This window comes from Microcebus murinus, chromosome 1 (assembly GCF_040939455.1).
Source record: "Microcebus murinus isolate Inina chromosome 1, M.murinus_Inina_mat1.0, whole genome shotgun sequence".
Classification (NCBI taxonomy): Eukaryota; Metazoa; Chordata; class Mammalia; order Primates; family Cheirogaleidae; genus Microcebus; species Microcebus murinus.
Window position 1 is genome coordinate 119847971 of NC_134104.1, and position 19945 is coordinate 119867915.

Sequence of the window (19945 nt, forward strand, 5' to 3'; positions counted from 1 at the left end):
AGATAATTTTTCAACAAATGATGAGAAATGAGTTAATGCATACAATGTATGTTATTTGGGTGATGAATACCCTAAAAACCCTGACTTGACCACTACATGTGTAGGCATGTAACAAAGTTGCATGTGTACCCCATAAATTTGTATAAATAAAAAACCTAAATGAGGCTGAAACAATTGGATATTCATATGCAAAAAAGTGAACCTTAATTCACACTTTATACCATATATAAAAAAATTAACCCAAAGTAGATCACAGACCTAAATGTAAAACCTGCAACTATAAAACTTCTAGAAGAAAATGTGAGAAAAATCTTTGCAACCGTGGGCTAATCAAAGATTTCTTAGATACAACACCGAAAGCATAGCGCATAAGAGAAAAAAATCAAACATTGACCTTCATCACAGTTAAAAACTAAGAGTTTTAAGAGAATTGAAAAGACAAGCCACTAAACTGGAAAATATTTACAGATCACATATCTGATGAAGGACTTGTAACCAAAAAATATAAACATCTTTCAAAAGTCAATAATAAGAATAAAAATATAAACATCTTTCAAAAGTCAATATTTTAAAATAGACAAAAGAATTGAATACATAACTTCACCAAAGATAGATGGGAAATAAGCCCATGAGAAAGAAACTCAACGTCATTTGTTGAGTAAATATGTAAATAGTTTACATATTAGAACAATTATGTAAATTATGACAAGATATCACTACAAATCTATAGAAAGGGGAAAAAACTTGATAATGCCAAAATGCTTATGAGGATACAAAGCAATTGAAACTCTTAGACATTGCTGGTAGAAATATGGAACAGTACAGATATTTTAGAAAATAGTTTGGTAGTTTTTTTATAAAGTTAAATATACACTTATGTAACTCAGTAGTCCCTCTCCTAGGTGTTTATCTGAGTTAAATGAAGACTTATGTTCACATAAAAACCTATACTTGGGATGTTTATAGTGGCTATTATCATAATTGCTAAAAATTGCAAACAACTCAAATATTCATCAGCTGGTGAATGTATAGAACCAAATGTGGTACCATCCGTAGAATAGAATACTTCTAAGCAATAAAATGAAAGGAGCTACTAATACAACAACATGGATGAATTTCAGATGCATTGTACAGAACAAAGAAACCAAATGCACGTGATTATATAATATATAATTTCATTATACATTCTGTAAAAATTACAGAAGCAGAAAACATCTCCAGGATGCATGGAGTACTAACTACAAAAGGGCGTGGGAGATTTTTTAAGGGATGATCTTGATTGTTTTGGTGGTTACATGACTGTGCAATTGTGAAAACTCATGAGCTATATGTTAAAAACAATAAATTTTTCTCTATATAACTTTTAGTTTAATTTTTTTAATTGGAAAAGGATAAAAATAACAGTAGAAGAGTAATAGTTTCTCATTTCAAAGCCAGACCATTGTGTATTTCAAGGTTTAGAAAGCTCCAGACCAAAACATAGCCATAGAACAAAAGAAGACATCACATGGTAGAAATTTCAGAACCAGAAGCCATAAGAAAGTTTGGTACAATCTTTATTCATGATTTAAAATTATTTAAATGAAAAAAATTTTGTTAAATTGTTTCTGTTGACTCATTATTTAACAGTGGAACATGAACATTTTTATTTTTTAAAATCTTTGTTGGTCCTTCAGAAGCATGGCTAGGGTGAAGTACATCTCCAAAGACTACATATGGTGTGATACCATTTTTTAAAAGCCAAAAAACTAGCAAAATTTAAACAGTGTATCATCTAATGATGTGTGTCTATAATATGTATGATAAAACTGTTTTTTGAGGCCGGGCACGGTGGCTCACGCCTATAATCCTAGCTCTCTGGGAGGCCGAGGCAGGTGGATTGCTCGAGGTCAGGAGTTCGCTGACACCACGGCACTCACTCTAGCCTAGGCAACAAAGCGAGACTCTGTCTCAAAAAAAAAAGAACAACAAAAAAACTATTTTTTGAGAGTGAGGGCATGATATTTATAAAATTAAGTAGAATGATTTAGCTATGGTGAGGAATGAGGAAAATGCTCATAGGTAGATGCAAACTTATTGGTATTATACTAGTTTTTAAATTGGATAGTCTTTTCATGGGTCTAATTTTATTATGCTTTGTAATACAAGTATTTTTGAAGTATCAAATACTATATTTAAAAAGATAACAAAAAACAAATAAGACCACTTCTCTTTGCTGTTGGTAATATGTTTAAAAAATATCTGATCATGTCATTCTTCTCTTGAAATATCTCTTTGTGTATTTATTTCCTAGCATTATTAGGATAACATGTAGATTTTTTTGTAAGTGAAAGGAGATACTATTGATAATTACTCTGGTACATACGCATAAACCAAAATGTATGATCACCCTCCTATAAGAACCTCTGTGATCTAGTTTCTGCTGATCCAGCCTCAGTTTATACTTAGCCCTGTGCTACATTAACCTGTTCATAGTTCATCAATGAAGCATTCTTTGAAATTTCTGTACCTTTGCTCATATTGTCCCTTTGTTGCCTTTATTTATTTATTTATTTATTTATTTATTTATTTATTTATTTATTTATTTATTTATTTATTTTGAGACAGGATCTTGCTCTGTTGCCCAGGCTAGAGTATAGTAACCTCATTATAGCTCACTGCAACTTCAAACTCCTGAGCTCAAGTGATCCTCCTGCCTCAGCCTCCCAAGTAGCTGGGACTACAGGCAACATACCACCATGCCCAGCTAATTTTTTAATTTTTTTTGTAGAGACAGGGTTTTGCTGTGTTGCTCAGGCTAGTCTTGAACTTCTGCCCTGAAGTGATTTGCCCACCTCAGCCTCCCAAATAGCTGGGATTACAGGCATGATCCACCATGCCCATCTAGTTTCATTTTAATTTGTAAGTTTTTTCCCTATATTAATGTTCTTAACCTTATATCATTTCTTACAATATTTTACCATTATGAATTTTAATTATATATTAGATGATGCTTTTTTATTCTTACATAATCAGAATTATTAGTAATTTTTTTCTTTATCATAATTAGAAAGTCTTTTCACATTTTCAAATCATTTAAATACTTCTTTTTTCATCTTGTATTTTAATAGTCTTTTTTTAGTGTTTAAATCTTTGAAATTTATTTGCATGAATCATTCATTTCACTTCAATTATTTCTTTAAGTAAATATTTTTATCTTGAAGTTATAGGTGTGCTCTATTTCCACCCTTTCATATTGATCATAATTTTGTCTGCACAAAGTGTCATGTTAATCGTTTTAATGCTTCAGAAATAGTTTAGGTATTGAGCGTGTTGTTTGGACAACTATTTGCCTGTGTTAATTTTAGTTTTCAGGATCATCAGCAGAAATTGTTTCATTGAGTCTTTTTAGCAGATCACTGAGATGGGAAATAGCAAGATCTTTTTTGATGTTTTAGCCTACAGTGTGTCTGGGGAGAGAAGGCTAATCCCCATGAAATGTTTAAGAGTAGGCCTGAGGTTGTATGATGTGAACGCCTGGTCCATTGTTCTTTCCACTATACATCCAACCTCCTTTTGGAGATCAGTGTGAAGAGATATTACAAAAAGAGCATGTACTATCCACGCTGGATTTATTATAGGCATATTTTCCTTCATGTCCTTTTTTCCAATACTTGGAATTTATAAGTAAACTTGACAGTAAAATCCCAGTGCCCTGAATTGCCAGGGATTAATGTGCATTAACCTACTATGTAATTCATTCTTTGGGAAATATTTTAATTCTTTAATAACAAAAGTTAACCTTTTACTACTTGAATTTTTTACTTGAGTTTTTCATGCTTCTAATGATTTTGTTTTTCAATTTATGGTATAGTATGCCCACTAATAATACATTACATTGGATAATCCCCCATTCTCAAGAGCATGCAGAACTTAGAAGTCTTTTCCCTTTATCAAATTATTTGTTACTTTATGTCACTTATGATTTCCTTTAGTTTTTTGTGTATTTCTTGACATTTCCTGAAGAATAATATGTTACTACAAGCTACTCTTTGCCATATTGATTATTATTTTTTAATCATATAGTAAAATTGACTTATTTTCCTTCTTACATATAGTCTTATGAATTTTAATATGTGTATAGATTTTTGTAGTCACTGCCACATTCAGGATACAGAATAGTTTCACCATCCCAGAAAACTTCTTCATACTATCCCTTTTATAATCATATGCTCACCCCAACTGCAACTCCTGGACACCTATGATGTATGTTTCATTACTATAGTTTTGTCTTTTGGGGATTTACAAATAAATGGAATCGTACAGTATATAACTCTTTAGAGAGACTTTAGATGCAAACTAACAATCAATATGGCTTCACCAATGAGAATATAAAGCTGCCAAATAAGCACATGTAAAAATGTTCAACATGATTAGGAAAACATATGTTAAAAGCACAGTGAGAGACTACTACACACCTACTAGAATGGCTAAAGTAAAAATTACTAACATTATCAAGTGCCAGTGAGGATGCAGAACAACTGAAACTGTCATACATTGCTGGCAGGAATGCAAAGTGGCACAGCCACTCTGGAAAATTAACTGTAATCAGTTTTCCTTACTATTCTCTAGTCTTAATTCAGACTTTATTTTCCATGTAAATTCAGTTTTTCCAAAATGTAAATATTGTAGAAGCTTTAATAATGCAATTCATCTTCAGGATATGTAGTATTTGTCATTAGCCATAAGCTAAATGATTCCTTACTGATTGTCTGCTAGTCAGAGATAAAAACCTTTATCTTCCTTTAAAGAGATAAAAGTAATTATTTAGGAAAGGGGGTAATAGCAATTTATATTGTTTACAGTAGTGCTAGCTGCTTTAATTATACTATAAAAATCTCAGTGGCTTAACAAAACAGAAATTGACTTCTCACCTTCATAACTGTAAAGTACCATTAGGAGAAGTCAGGTGTCACTGTTCTCCCTGGTCATTCAGGGACCCAAGATTTCCTAGGACATTGGTATCCTGCTGGCAGATAGAAAATGCACTCCTGCTTGTTAATTTGCCCAGAAATCTGCAATATACATTAATGTTTCCTCCCAGGAACAATGTTCCTGGAAACATGAGGACAGAGGAAGTAGGGTTGGAAGAAATTCTTAGTCATCAGAGCAGTGTTAATCAAGAGAAGGTAAAAAGATTGTGGTGCTCAAAAGTTAGAGCAATGTCTTTTGGCTTTTCACTTTTATTATTGATTGTCCTTGTTTTTTCTGTACTTTGGAAAGATGAAGTAACTGAATAAAATGAATAGATGACTTCTGGACAAGTCAGGGTAACATTGCTAGTGTGGAGGACAAAATAATCAGAATGACTCATGAAGCTTGGAAGGAAAAATTCTGAATTTTCTTTTGACGTTTGATCAGCTAGCTATATATAATTATGCCTATGAGAAAGCAAAATGCTTCTCAGTCAATGAGAGGAAGATTTTTGTTTTAAGGCAAGGCAATGGAGCCCTTTTAAAAGTAAACTTACAAGGAATACCAATATGTGAAACAGATTAAAATGGAAATTCTATATTTGAAACAGGTATTGGAGTGACCAAGTGTCTCTCCTCCCTCATATTCACTAAAAAGAAACTTCTATAAAACTAAGTTTGAAAATATCTAGTACAGGCCGGGCGCAGTGGCTCACACCTGTAATCCTAGCACTCTGAGAGGCCGAGGTGGGCAGATCTCTAAAGGTTAGGAGTTCAAAACCAGCCTGAGCAGGAGTGAGACCCCGTCTCTACTAATAATAGAAAGAAATTAATTGGCCAACTAAACGTACATAGAAAACGTTAGCCGGGCATGGTGGTACATGCCTGTAGTCCCAGCTACTCGGGAGGCTGAGGCAGGAGGATTGCTTGAGCCCAGGAGTCCGAGGTTGCTGTGAGTTAGGCCGAGGCCACAGCACTCTAGTCCAGGCAACAGAGTGAGACTCTGTCTCAAAAAAAAAGAAAAAGAAAAAAAATGTCTAGTACAGATAGTAAATAAAAGAAGAAAAGGATATGGTATTTCTAATAATTTGGATAGATTGATATAACCAAAATTAAGCATTTCTTCAGCAGTACTTTTTTCCAGATCTTACATTCCCAACAAAACAAGTTGTTTCAAATTCAAGAGAATTTTTTTCTCTTTTCTGTCCACACAAACCATGTTACCACTGTATTTTATTTTATGAATAAGAACTTAGCGAAGGTATCTCAGGATCATTAGGTGTACTCTCATTGAGCATCTTCTAAGTATACTAGGGTTACTTCTTTAGCACTAATATTTAACTTGTTAGTATTTCTGTAGTCTTGTTTGTGTATTCTGACGTGAATCAATCATTTAATTATTTTTAATAAAATATCTGACATCTCATTAATGTTGCATCAAAAGAAGTAACACTTATTCTTCTCATTCATACGAGTTATTTCCAGTGCTGAGTAGACGTGTTGGAAATATCTTTTGCTTTAGTGATCTGAAACCTAAAGTTTAAAGTTCCTGCAGCATTCAACTTACTGATTTCCCACTTTAACTTATTCTCTACATATGTTCACCTGTATGGTGTTTAGTTTATTGAGTGGGGAAAATAATAGAACCACTAGATAAATTTAGCAAATAAAATAATGGAATATCATATTATCAGGTACACTTTATTGCAATAAAGGTCCATCTTGTATTCTAACAAAGATATAGTAAAAGACCTATCCAAAATAGAATTCTCTTTTATGTTATGTTCCTTAATTAGTTATATTTTCCTGAATTATGTTGTCTCTCTGGAAAATAGGGATAAAAGACTTGCATACATGTTTCACAAAACCAGAATTCAAATGCCAATAATAAAAAAAAAGTGACCATCTTCATTGGAATTAGAGAAATGTAAATCAAAACCACTAAGATACTACTTTTTTTTTTTTTTTTTTTTTTTTGAGACAGAGTCTTGCTTTGTTGCCTAGGCTAGAGTGAGTGCCGTGGCGTCAGCCTAGCTCACAGCAACCTCAAACTCCTGGGCTCAAGCGGTCCTTCTGTCTCAGCCTCCCAAGTAGCTGGGACTACAGGCATGAGCCACCATGCCCGGCTAATTTTTTTTTTTCTATATATATATTAGTTGGCCAATTAATTTCTTTCTATTTATAGTAGAGACGGGGTCTCACTCTTGCTCAGGCTGGTTTCGAACTCCCGACCTCGAGCAATCCGCCCGCCTCGGCCTCCCAGAGAGCTAGGATTACAGGCATGAGCCACCGCGCCCGGCCAGATACTACTTATGTATAATAGAATTGCCAAATTTAAGAAATCTAATATCAAGTGTTGGTAAAAATGTGGTGCTTTGGGAACTGTCAGTGACTATAAGACACAACTAGTTTGGATAACAGTTTGGTAATATCTAATAATGTTAAACATGCACATTCTATATGATCCAGCAATCCTGTGCTTAAGAGTAGTGGTTCTGAAAGTGGGGTTCACAGCAGAGGTCTATGAAGTCAAAACTATTTGTATATGACAGCTCTTGACCTTTGGGGAATTAAAAAAAGAAGAAAAATATTTTCATAGTAAGATGAAGGTGCTATTTTCTTTTTTCATTCTCATTCTTTCACAAATGTACAGTGGAATATTGAGGTCACAGCAAAGAATATCTACATTTATCTACACAGGCTATTACAATATACCTTTTTTCCTAACTATTTTATGAGACTAGGTTTTCTTTATATATTTCAATCAAAACAATGTATTGTAACAGAGAGAATGCAGAACAGATAGGAAAATCTAGTCTTATGTTAAGGAAGATATTAAAGAGATTTGCAAAAACATAAAACATTGTCACTCTAAATGCTTTTTTGTTTTAGAAAATTTACTTCCTTTTGTGATGTAATAAAATTATTTTTAAGTGAATTAACAAATATAAATGTTTCTTAGTTTTAATTTTTAATATGGTAGTAGTGATAGCTATAACCCATAAAGCAAAAGCTTTTTGAGGTCCTTAGTAATTTTTAAGAGTGTAAAGAGGTCCTGAGAACTAAAAACTCTGAAAATCTCTGCCCCAGAGAAATGCATGCCCAATGCACCAGGAAACATATATAAGAATTTTCATAGCAGTATTATTCATATGGGCAAAAGTCAAAGCCAGGTAAAAGTTGATCAGCAATAGAATCAGTAAATAGAGGGATATTCTAAATATTACACAGGACTAAAAATTAATGAACTAGAGGTACATACAACATGTATAAATCTTAAACATAAATGTTACATGAAAGAAATCAGACTCAAAGTTATACATATTGCATGATTCCATTTATACTGTGTTTCCCTGAAAATAAGACAGGGTCTTATATTTATTTTTCCACAAGAAGACATCCTAGGGCTTATTTTCAGGGAATATGTTATTTTTTTAAGTACGGTACAACAATCTACATTTATTCAAATATAGTTAAGTCGTCATCTTCTGGAACATCATCAGAACTCTCCATACCACAAATTCCATCCTGAATTTCTTGCGACTCTATTTCCTTTAGAACCATTGGCCCCAATCTCTCATGTCAAGCAACAGAGCTTTCATGGGGCAGATGAGAAGGGCTGCTCCTCTTCTTTACCTCTAAGCAAGGAAATGCATGTTGTGCAGATAGGCTGCGTAGCCACACCCATCACTAGGTCTTATTTTCGGGATAGGGCTTGTATTGCGCAAATGCTTAGAAATCCTGCTAGGGCTTATTTTATGGGTAGGTCGCATTTTAGGGGAAACATGGTTTATTGTTCACAACTAGGCATAATAAAATTTAGGAGTGCACACTTTGGTAGTTAAAATATACTGGTTACCAAACAAGCCAAAATAACTGTTGCCCTTAGGAAAAGAAAGAGATGATTGTATTGGGAGGAGATGCTGGCAATGTTGTTTCTTGACCTGGGTGGTGGTTATACAGGTATTTTTGCTTTATATTAATTCATTAAGCTTTATATTTATTTAGGCACTTTTGGTATGAGTATGCTATTTCACATTAAAGTGCTTTAAATAAATAGGATATTTTGTTATAAAATTTTGACCAAGCAAAGTATTCATAACACTACATTTTTGTTTAAAGCATAGTGCTATTTGGGTCCATATTCATCAAGATATGTTCTGTCTTTATTTTCTAGATTAACATGTTGGTTTGTCTTTTTTAACCAAATATTTTATACATTCTCATTAATTCTACAAAAATTTGGACTTGAAACTTTATCATAAAATAGAAACTATTATAAATACTCTCAGTACTGTGCAAACATAAATTCTCATTTCTTTGAATTTTTTCATTAAAAAAATTTTTTCTCATTTGATACAGATAGTCGTACAGGCACTGCAGTGTTCCCATTACTCGATTCTTTGGCAGTTGGTGAAAATTACTGATGGTTCTCCTTCCAAAGTAAGTAAGAGTTTCTGTAGGCAGAGGGTTATTACTAAAATAATAACCTTGCTTAACTCTTTATTTAATATTATCAGTTATTATAAGTTATTGTAATCTTTAATAAAATATATGATAATTGTTATCAGTTCTTGATCATAAGCTTTATCTTATGAGTGAGTATATATTTACCTCTTTTGGAAGATAGCCAAAATCTTCAAGCACTAGAATCATAGTTGTTTATATAGAGGGTTGCTATTCTTGTAAGAAATAACTACAATAGACACAAAAGCTGTGATAGATGACCTGCTATAAAAAAGAATAATATTGAAAGGTATTAGAATGTAGCTTTTGATTCTAGCAGTATGGCACTTAGGGGCCCAAAGTGAACACAACCCTCATCAAGTTAAAAACAACTTAAAATGTTGGATAAAATTTTGTTTAAAAAATTTTTAATCTATGACCATGCAAAACAGAAATCAAAATATGGCTGGGGATTAAGTGAAAATAGGATCAAGAAAGTAAAAAAGAGCACTGAAGTTTGCTTCACCTTGATGATCTTTTCTAATCTAGACAAAGTCCAAGGCCTTTCCAAGGTAGAATGTCTAACAGGTGGCCACATCTCCTCGATTAAGTTGGGATCCTAAAGAGCTATTCTCAGCACAAGGATAAACTAGAAATAAACCTATACCAGTTCATTCATGGGCTGGAGGATTATAAGGAAAATAGCATGTCTTAAAATCTGTCATTGATTAAAGTGGGGAAAAATCAATCTCCCATGAAAGCTTATAACCATGCCCTAGCTTTCACTTAGGTTTTCACCCAGAATTCATGCAATTTCAATCATAAAAATAAACAAGTTGAAATTTTGATTGTAAGTGTTCTGTAGTGGAGCATCCCAAAGCACCTAATAAAGTCAGATCTAAATCTCCATCTCTTCCAAAGGAACTTGCCTTAAAGAATTTTCCACAAATAAAATTTTAAGAAAAGTGACCTCATAGTAAAAAATCACTCAACTCAAAACAAGAAACCATGAATAGAACCATGAAGAAAATCAGGCAAAAAATACTTTACATTGGAATTATCTGACACAAATATAAAATAAATGTTTCAGTTATTTCATGTAATGAAAGAGGCTTGAGTATATGACTGAATAGCAAACATTTTTTAAAGTACCAAATAAAGATTAGAATGTTTACATATCTTCATCTTAACAAAACAGAAGCTATTCAACCAGTAAAGATGATTAATTCATTTGCATATAGAACCAATAGCTTGATAGGGAGCATTATTTTCTCAGAGAAAGAATTTTTTTCTTTCTGATTAATAATTTGAAGATTTCTCTATATTTGGAAAATAGTTGGAGTTTTTTATTTGTTTGTTTTTAATTGGAAGGATAGTAATATTTGGGTTAGCCTCTTGGTTTTTCTATTTTTTTTTTCTAAAGTCCCATTGGAAAGTGATTGGTTTTTCTATTTTATTGGCGAGCTTAATCTTGAAGAACAGAAATTACAGTTAACCTTTTCTTAATAGTAAAAACCACTTTAAAACTGTATGACATTTTCATGTTTTTGAAATGTTTATAATATGGTAAAATTAAAGGAAATTGAATTTGTGTTAAAATTTGATAGCTAGAGTTTATTATACATAATTACTTTTATTCTGATTTTTAAATTCTGGTTGAATTTTTATATTTTATTTTTTTCATGGACATCATTTTGGTTATCTGAGTTACATGTATTTTGGCTGAATATTGATAATTACATTTAGTAAATTTAGGAATACATACTTCCCTAAAAATTCAGCATAATTAAAATTCTTCCTTTTAAATCTCGTTTAAATTTTGTCCTTTTATAGCTATAGTCCATGATTCGAGTGAAAATCTCTATTCTGAAGCCTACTTTTTCTTTTAATCACATTGTAGGAGAATTATGTTGAAATTTATTACCTTTCTAATTTTTGTCTGAGACATTGTCCTAATAAAAGATGGCTTTATTTTTGTCATCAGTCATACTACATATTTCATTGTTGGCAATGCAGATTTTGTGACCAGCACAGATTTTTTTTATGCCAGAAAGAATGCTACAGCATCTTTTAGGTGCTTTATTATTTTATTTGATTTCCTTTTGTAGTTTTGTGTTCATTTATATCTATGTGAAATTTTCCTTACTTAGGTGTCTCTTGAGTTACTCCTTCTCACTTTGAAGTTGTTGGTAGTGTTTTAAAAATTTAACCCTAAGTGTATTCAGTAATCATTGTGTATCACTTGTATTGTAATTTAAAAGTGGTTCTCAGCTGGGCATGGTGACTCATGCCTCACACCTGTAATTCCAGCACTTTGGGAGTCTGAGGCAGGATGCTCTGAGGCCAGGAGTTCAAGATCAGCCTGGGCAACATATCGAGATCCCGTCTCTATAGAAATAAATTAGCTGGGCTTGGTGCCATACACCTGTAGTCTCAGCTACTCAGGAGGCTGAGGCAAGAGGATCACTTGAGCCCAGAAATTTGAGGCTGCAGTGAGTTATGATCTCATCACTGCACTCCACAGCCTGGGTGACAAGGCAAAACTCTGTGTCTAAAAAAATTTTTTTAATTAAAAATAAGTGGTTCTCTAAGTGACAGTCTTGAAAAGCTTGAAGTCTCAAGACACATGCAAACTTTAATAATCTTTTATTGCCAAGATTCCTCCTTTTAAAACAATAACTTAAATATAATAATTACTAGATTAGGAATTATCAAACTTTCTGATCCCCTATATGATGTAGGATATCTTTGAGAATTTAAAAGCTACATACATAAGCTTCGTACAAATATAATTTATAGTATTAGCACGTCATTTGATAAGGTGGCAACTTCCTAGCTGTGGTTCCAGTCTTATCATTAACTTGTATAACCTTGATGCAAGTCATGTGAATAATCTTAATGTAGATAATTTATGTTAAAGCATTTTATGAATTATAAGGTGCTTTCCAGATATTGGTAACATGTAAAAAGTAACCTATCTTTGTCTTGAGTTACTTATTTGTAAAATTGGAAGTCATACTGAGCCAATCATTTTTAGCTCTAAAATTCTGCAGTCTATGCTAATAACTGTTATTCTGAAGCTATCTTGATAGATACATAAGAGTCTAAATAGTGGTTATCTCTGGGAAATAGAATTTCTTTGGGGTCAAGCATAAGGATGAGAGATTTACTTTCTACTTTATACTTTTTGACACTTTGAGGGGTTGTTTTTGTTGTTAATGTTGCTTAACAGTGATTACTTTTATCACAAAATAATTTTTAAAAATTGTTAAGAACAAAAATGTCATGATTCTCCATACTATTCTCAGTTTTAGTTTATCACCTATAACTCACAGAGTTGTTTAGCTGTTTAGTTTCTAGCATACTAGAAAAATGCTTAGTGTATCCTGTGTCTTATTTGGTGTAGCAACATTATTCTATTGCTTATAAATGTGATTTTAGAAGTATAAGCGAATTTGGAAGTCATTTGATGAAACCTATTAATTTTAGATGAGGCCTAGAAGGGGACATTGTTGTTATAATTACCTTATTGATATTTTACATTTTATAAATCACATAAACATAAAGGCTCTGATTTAATTAAATCTTCATAATAATTCCATGAAGTGGTTATTGTCATAATCCCACTTGATATGTAAGGAATCTGAGTCTTCCAGAGATTTGGATTTACCTAAGATCAGACTTACAGCACTAGTCTTTTGAATCTCAGTCTAGTGGTCTTTCTGTTAGTGCTCTTTAAATTCTTATATTATTAAGCTTTTAATACTAGTTCAAGAGGATTTTGTTGTAGTGGGTTTTTTGTTAGGTTTTTGGGGGTTTTAGAGAGAGGGTCTGGGATTGTTGCCCAGGTTGGCTGAAATAAAAATGGACCAATCATAGCTCACTATAACCTCAAACTCCTGGACTTAAGCAATCCTTCTGCCTCAGCCTCTTAAGTAGCTGGGACTATAGGTGCATTCCACCAAGCCTGGCTAATTTTTTTTTTATTTTTTTGTTACAACAAATTCTTGATGTGTTGCCCAGGCTGGTCTCCAACTCATTGCCCCAACTCATAGCAATCCTCCTGCTTTGGCCTCCCAAAGTACAGGAATTATAGGCATGAGCTGCTGTACCTGGCCCTCATTACTTGTTTTTTTTTTTTTAAACAAATGTTCTGTGGTTGACTCCTCATTGAACAAAAACTAGCAGTATCTATTAATCCATTGGGTATAGGGAAGTTATATCACACAGCTAGATTTCTGTCATGATTCTGTATGCCTAAGGGTGTTTAGATGAGGAGTTACTGTGATTTTAAATGACTATTTGTAATGCCAGTGGATTAATTTTAAAGTATAGGGAGGACATCTATAATGATCCAAGTATAACTCTATCCTCTTTTTCTCTTTTAATTTTTTTCCTAAAATTTAAATGTAATACAGTAGATATTGGGATATTTATAAATGTTTAATATATTTAACATTTGTAATGTTGTAATGTTGGTTAGAAGCAAACTGAAAGTAAGTCTGTTATTACATGAAGTAATTTTGTTTTGTTGAGAAAATGTTAAGATGGAGTGGGTCATTTAGCTAGTGAGGGAGCAAGCCAGTTGACCACATCTGTATGTTTTTTTCTAGTCATTAATATATTTATAGAAACTCATTTAAATCTCTGCAGGGTCACTTACATTTTAAATTAATAAATTATGCTTATTTTTGTGCAAAATATAAGGTTAGAGTGGTTTTCACAAATTGAAACTCTCTTGGGTACATGCTCATTGTAAAAGAAAAAATAGAAAAATAAAAACAAAATAAAACTCTCAGATCTTACCATCTGTGGATAACCACTGTTAATATTTTGGTGTATTTTTGTAATATTTTTTCTTACATATATTTCTAATCTTATTGAGATGATAGTGTATTTACAATTTTGTATCTTCTCTTCAACTAACATTTCCTTCAGTTATTAAGAAATGTTTATAGAGAATATTTTTAATGTATGCCTAATCCATTGTGTAACTATACCATAATTTAGTTTACCACTCTCCTCTCTTGGATATTTAGGTTTAAACATTTTTGCTAATAAAATTAATGCTGTGATGGGCATTCTGGTACAAAAGCTTGTTCTATGTTTTTCAGCATTTCATCTTGTATTATATTCTTAGAAATGAAATTGCTGAGTCAATGGTAGTGCATACTTTTAAGGTTCTTGATACATACTGCCAAATTGCTTTTTAGAGAGTACTTTCTAAAATTTATTTTTCCTCTCTAATGTCATTCAGGACATTATGAATGGCAGTTATATTTAAAGTTTACATTCAGTTTATAATTTAACTCAACAGTAAACACTATTTTATAAAATGAAGTATATGAGAAGACTATATCAAGAATAGGCTTAGATATTTATTTGAAATGGAAGTGCACTGGGTTTCACCAATGGGTATTTCCTCTGTTCCCCTAGTTTCCAGAGTTGAAGCTCTTTGGCAGTCTCACAGGTCATGCTCAGTATACTTTGCTCCGGTGCCCCCTAGTGCTGGTCCTGTAGAAGCAGCCTTCAGTTTCTCTTCTCTGTAGCAGAAAGCATCCTTCTTCCTTCAGCTCCTTCTGGACATATACAAAGACATTTAAAGAGCCAGGTAAATAAGAGTTAGGGCTAAAATAATGCCCCCATTGCCTTCTTTGGCCTGGGGATCTTGAATTTATCCTCAATTTTTTTTTCTCCTAGGAGGAGCTGTCCTGCTTTCTGTAGTCTTACATTTGTGCGACTCTTTGCCTTACCCTGCATGTTTCTATTCTAGATTGCAGTAGTGAGGGCCTGGGGCAGACATTTCTGCCCTCTGGACCCTGATCCTAATCCTAATACTTTAAGTCAAAGAAAGTCAATGTTCCCTAGGTAGCTACAAGTCAAATTATTATTGAGGTGTTTAACTGCAAAATTTATTCCTCCATCACTCTCTTGACTAAAAGTTCTCCTCTGCAAATTCTAATGTGTTGACCTCCAAACATACTGGAGAAAGGAGAAGTAAATATGAAGGTGGGAGAGATTGTGGCCAAGCCCCGTGGGGTAAACACATTTACCCTTACTATTCCCACAAACATACATTCCTGTAAATGTACTAGAAATAGGCTCACATGCCTCAAAATCTACAGGCTACTTTCTGTACCTCTTTCTTTCCTCTTCCCTATCCACTCTTCAGAGTAGCAGTGAACAACAAAGAGATAGCTCAAGCAGGTCCTCACCCAGAATTCCTGTAATAACAAAATATAGATAGCACCTCTCCATCTGCAGAGTTAACTGCTTTTGAGAGGAAGGGAGTGGGGCCAAGGGTTAGAAATGGTACTTATCCCTGTAGGAATAAATTTTTAATAGCATGTTACCATTTTACATTGGTTCTTTTCTTAGGGAATCTTTCCCCCTCCCCCTTTCATTTCTTGAGAATTTTATCCTCATTATCTAGTTATTTCTAAGCCATTCCTTTTGGCTGTTCCATGATTCCAGAGTTGTTCTTTAAAACATGTGTTCCTGTTAATATTATGTCCAATCACAAGTGCTGATTGGCTGGTCTAGAAAAGTTAGAGGAAAAACATCCAGGTTGTATTTAATATCTATTTCTTATTCAGCTCTCTCAATGTTCTTTTTTAAAAATCTGGAATACAGAAGTAGGTGACTGTTCATACCAAATTCTGAAGTCCAAATTTTTATTCAACCCCAGCATTTAAAATCCTCTGGAAACCAGAAGTAAATATCTTCAACCTAGAAAAGCATCCTCAAGGTAATGGTTTCAGCATTCCATTAAGAATGCCATGTTGTGTTTGCAACTGTATTCCTTGGGCCTCTCACATATAGGAGCTTGCTTTCTGGTAGGGAATTCCCCCTTGAAGGATAACAAGGCTTCCTCAGCTTCATAGGCCTTCACATGGATGCTGTTTTTACCTACAAAGAGACAACCTTTAAAGCACTTAGTTTACAAATTCCCAAACTCCTTAAGATATTTAATATTTCATGATCTAAATAATGAGCCAGAACTGAAAAGATCTATTAATTCTATTCTAAATAACAATATTACAACGTAAAAATGTGTTTTAACTGAGCTTATCAGAGGCCTAAAGCAATATTAAAAATGTTTAGACAAAATATAACACCACTTTCCAGTACAGAGATTGGAGATTTGTTCCACCAAAATTCATGATAAAAGGTTTACTTTCCTGTCAGGCCATTTATTCAGATAAAAACAAAATAGATAACTTATCCTACTTAATATCTCCCGAGTGACATAGTAATGCATTTTCCTTCCTACAGTAGTAGGTTTTTTATTTTGACACTGTTTTTTTCCTAGGAAGTAACAATTACTACGTGTTTGTTAAAGAACTTCTTGTTCGGCCGGGCGCTGTGGCTCACGCCTGTAATCCTAGCTCTTGGGAGGCCGAGGCGGGCGGATGGCTCAAGGTCAGGAGTTCAAAACCAGCCTGAGCAAGAGTGAGACCCTGTCTCTACTATAAATAGAAAGAAATTAATTGGCCAACTGATATATATATAAAAAAATTAGCCGGGCATGGTGGCGCATGCCTGTAGTCCCAGCTACCCGGGAGGCTGAGGCAGAAGGATCACTCAAGCCCAGGAGTTTGAGGTTGCTGTGAGCTAGGCTGACGCCACGGCACTCACTCTAGCCTGGGCAACAAAGCGAGACTCTGTCTCAAAAAAAAAAAAAAAAAACAAAAAAAAACAAAACAAAAACAAACAAAACAAGAACTTCTTGTTGATGACTCAATTTATCTATATAGGAAGCTCCCAGTTCTTTTGTTTTCAGCATTTTTTGTGTTAGAGCATGGTCTTTCAAGTTAAACCTAAGTTTGAATTTTGGCTCCACTTCTTAACCACCCATGGCAAAATAAGCAAGTTACTTCACTCTGAGCTTCAATTTCCTCATGTATAAAATGAGAATGATACTCACTGTCAGATAGGTTTGTTGAGAAGATTAAATTGAGAGAAGTGTTTCAATTAACAATAAATGTTGTTTTGTTGGCATTAAATTTCAGTCCTAGTCTTTGCTTTCCTGTCCTCTCCCCCACCAAAACCAAGAGTCAATACTAAATTAACTATTGTCTGAGGCTATGAGTGTACATAAACATGCTCAATAGCTAGTGCAAGGTTGGGAAACACATGGTAGATTTTGTCCTCCATCTAAATATTTGGGGTAATTTGGGAATCAAGTCTCTCACTTTGGTCCTAACAGTCACTACTTTTCCCCTGTTCCTCTGACTCCTTCTTTAGCTTCCTTCATCTTTGTACACTGCAGGAAAGAGAAATCAGAAGATCCTTTGGAACTACAGTAGGCAGCTTAAGGGTTCCTGGATCATAAGTGGATTAGCCTTTGAGGCAATGGCAGGAGTCAGCAGGTGGGGATTCAGATCGCCAAGAACAGCAACAACACTGAAAACTAGGTATTACATTTGGGGTTTAAATATGCAATAGTCTTTTTATTGTATATTAACAAAAGTTGCACACTTCCCTCCCCCCACCCCAAGAAAGATACTAATAACAATTACTCATACAAAAAAGCAGTTTCAGAGATGTAGCATAAGGTTTACCTCACCATAGTGGTAGGATCTTTTCTGTCTTGTTCTTTTTGTCACTTGTTCTAAGTGAGTGAACTGAGTTCTCTCAGTTTTATACATAATGTGGATAAATGACAGTTCAGGTTAAAAATAATTTAATGAGCCTTGTTATATATTAGTTACTTTGCTAGGTAGTAAGAAACATGACACAGTTTGTCTCTAAAAAACTTTATAGCCCAGTTACAGGCTTAGATATAGTCCACAGGTCAAATCTGACCATACATCTGTTTTTATAAATAAAGTTTTATTAGAACACAGCCATGCTCATTCATTTCTATATTGTCTCGGGCTACTTTCATGCTACAATGGAAGAGTTAAGTAGTTGGGATACAGATTATGGTTTGCAAAGCCTAAAATATTTATCTGATCCTTAACACAAAAAGTTTTCCAACCTCTGGCCTAATAAAGTAACCCCTTGGTCTTGTTTACCAGACATTGTCAGTTAGAAAACTCTACTTGCCTATTGTGGGTAAGTAGAAGTTTAGTTTTGTAATTGTTTTCATTATGAAAATTGATTGCAAAATTCTTAGCAGGCTTTATTTTCATATTTTGAGATCTTTGGTCTAGCTCTTTGTTTTGCTACTTTTTATTCCAAAAATATATGTTTGTCAGATAATATTGGACTAGTTTTATGTGTTTACTAGTTTTTGCATGGCTTGATTTTTTGGCTTAATGATATTTTATAGCTGCCGATAAAAGGATGACTAAATTTGGTCTTCCACTAGACGCATGAAATTGTGATACAAAATAAAAAGGAATCATCCATTTAAAATCTGTACGTGTGTGTCTAGGAATTAACTCTTACTTTTCCTCACTGGCTATAATCATACTGAGATGGTTGGCTGTTGTGGGACAGTCTACATTTAAGATCTTTCTTTTCTTCCTAAGATTTCAAATATGAGCCTTTGTACCTTTAGGAAAGTTTCTTTTTCTTTTTTTTTTTTTTTTTTTTTTTTTTTTTTTTTTTTTAGACAGAGTCTCACTTTGTTGCCCAGGCTAGAGTGAGTGCCATGACATCAGCCTAGCTCATAGCAACCTCAAACTCCTGGGACTAAAGGCATGCGCTACCATGCCCGCCTAATTTATATATATATATATATTAGTTGGCCAATTAATTTCTTTCTTTTTTTGGAAGAGACAGGGTCTCGCTCTTGCTCAGGCTGGTTTTGAACTCCTGACCTCGAGCAATCCGCCCGCCTGAGCCTCCCAGAGTGCTAGCATTACAGGCATGAGCCATGCCCGGGCCTGAAAGTTTCTTTCTAATACAACTTATAAATTCACCATCTTAATTGTGCTTTCCTTATTTGGTGTTCTTTGTTATGGAGATCTTGCTTATCAGAGTGTAGTTTAAAAAACATCTAATTGGTTGGAAGAGATTTCTCCTCTTTGTCAATAGATTGTTGATAAGTTGAAACTATTTTAGCCCTTTTATATTTGGACTTAAGTAGGTTTCAGTCTTCTAATTCTTGTTTTCACTAGCTCTATCAGGAAGCAAAAAACCTTGGCCAGTCTAAAGAAGCTACTTACAAAATAGATACAAAATATAACCAAGATATCATGATTTAAATCTCAGTATAATCTTATTGCCTGACCCAACTAAATTCCTTTACACAGCTACTCTAAGAAAAAGTGCTTTTGATGCCAAGTTGCTTTCTGAAAATAAAATAAAATACTGGTTTCATTTAGGAAAAAAAAATTTGAAAGGAAGCACCAATATAAGTATCACATACAGTTTATATGGACTAAGAGAAAGAAGATAAGATAGTTTACTCTTCACTCTTTACTTTCAGTTTCTATCCCTATAATCCAGGCCTTCTCCTCTGGCTAGAAAGGGGATTTATTTAAATAAAACTCCATTATGTTTTAGTTTCTTAAAATTACAGTCTTTATAATCAGTATCTTGTTCTTGGATTATTCTATTTCAATGCCTATTGGGTTTACTGGTGGGGGGTGTGT

The 19945-nt window shown here is 33.6% G+C and overlaps 1 protein-coding gene across 3 annotated transcripts in view; it reads left to right on the forward strand.

The window, feature by feature from the left end:
- The window catches only part of STAG1 (STAG1 cohesin complex component), a 368375-nt gene that overhangs the window by 305210 nt on the left and 43220 nt on the right, over window positions 1-19945 (forward strand). For all 3 annotated transcript variants that reach the window (XM_076005282.1, XM_076005291.1, XM_012787757.3), the window contains one exon: window positions 9315-9395. In XM_076005282.1, coding sequence (XP_075861397.1) covers window positions 9315-9395 — 81 coding nt within the window. The remainder of the gene's footprint in view (window positions 1-9314; window positions 9396-19945) is intronic.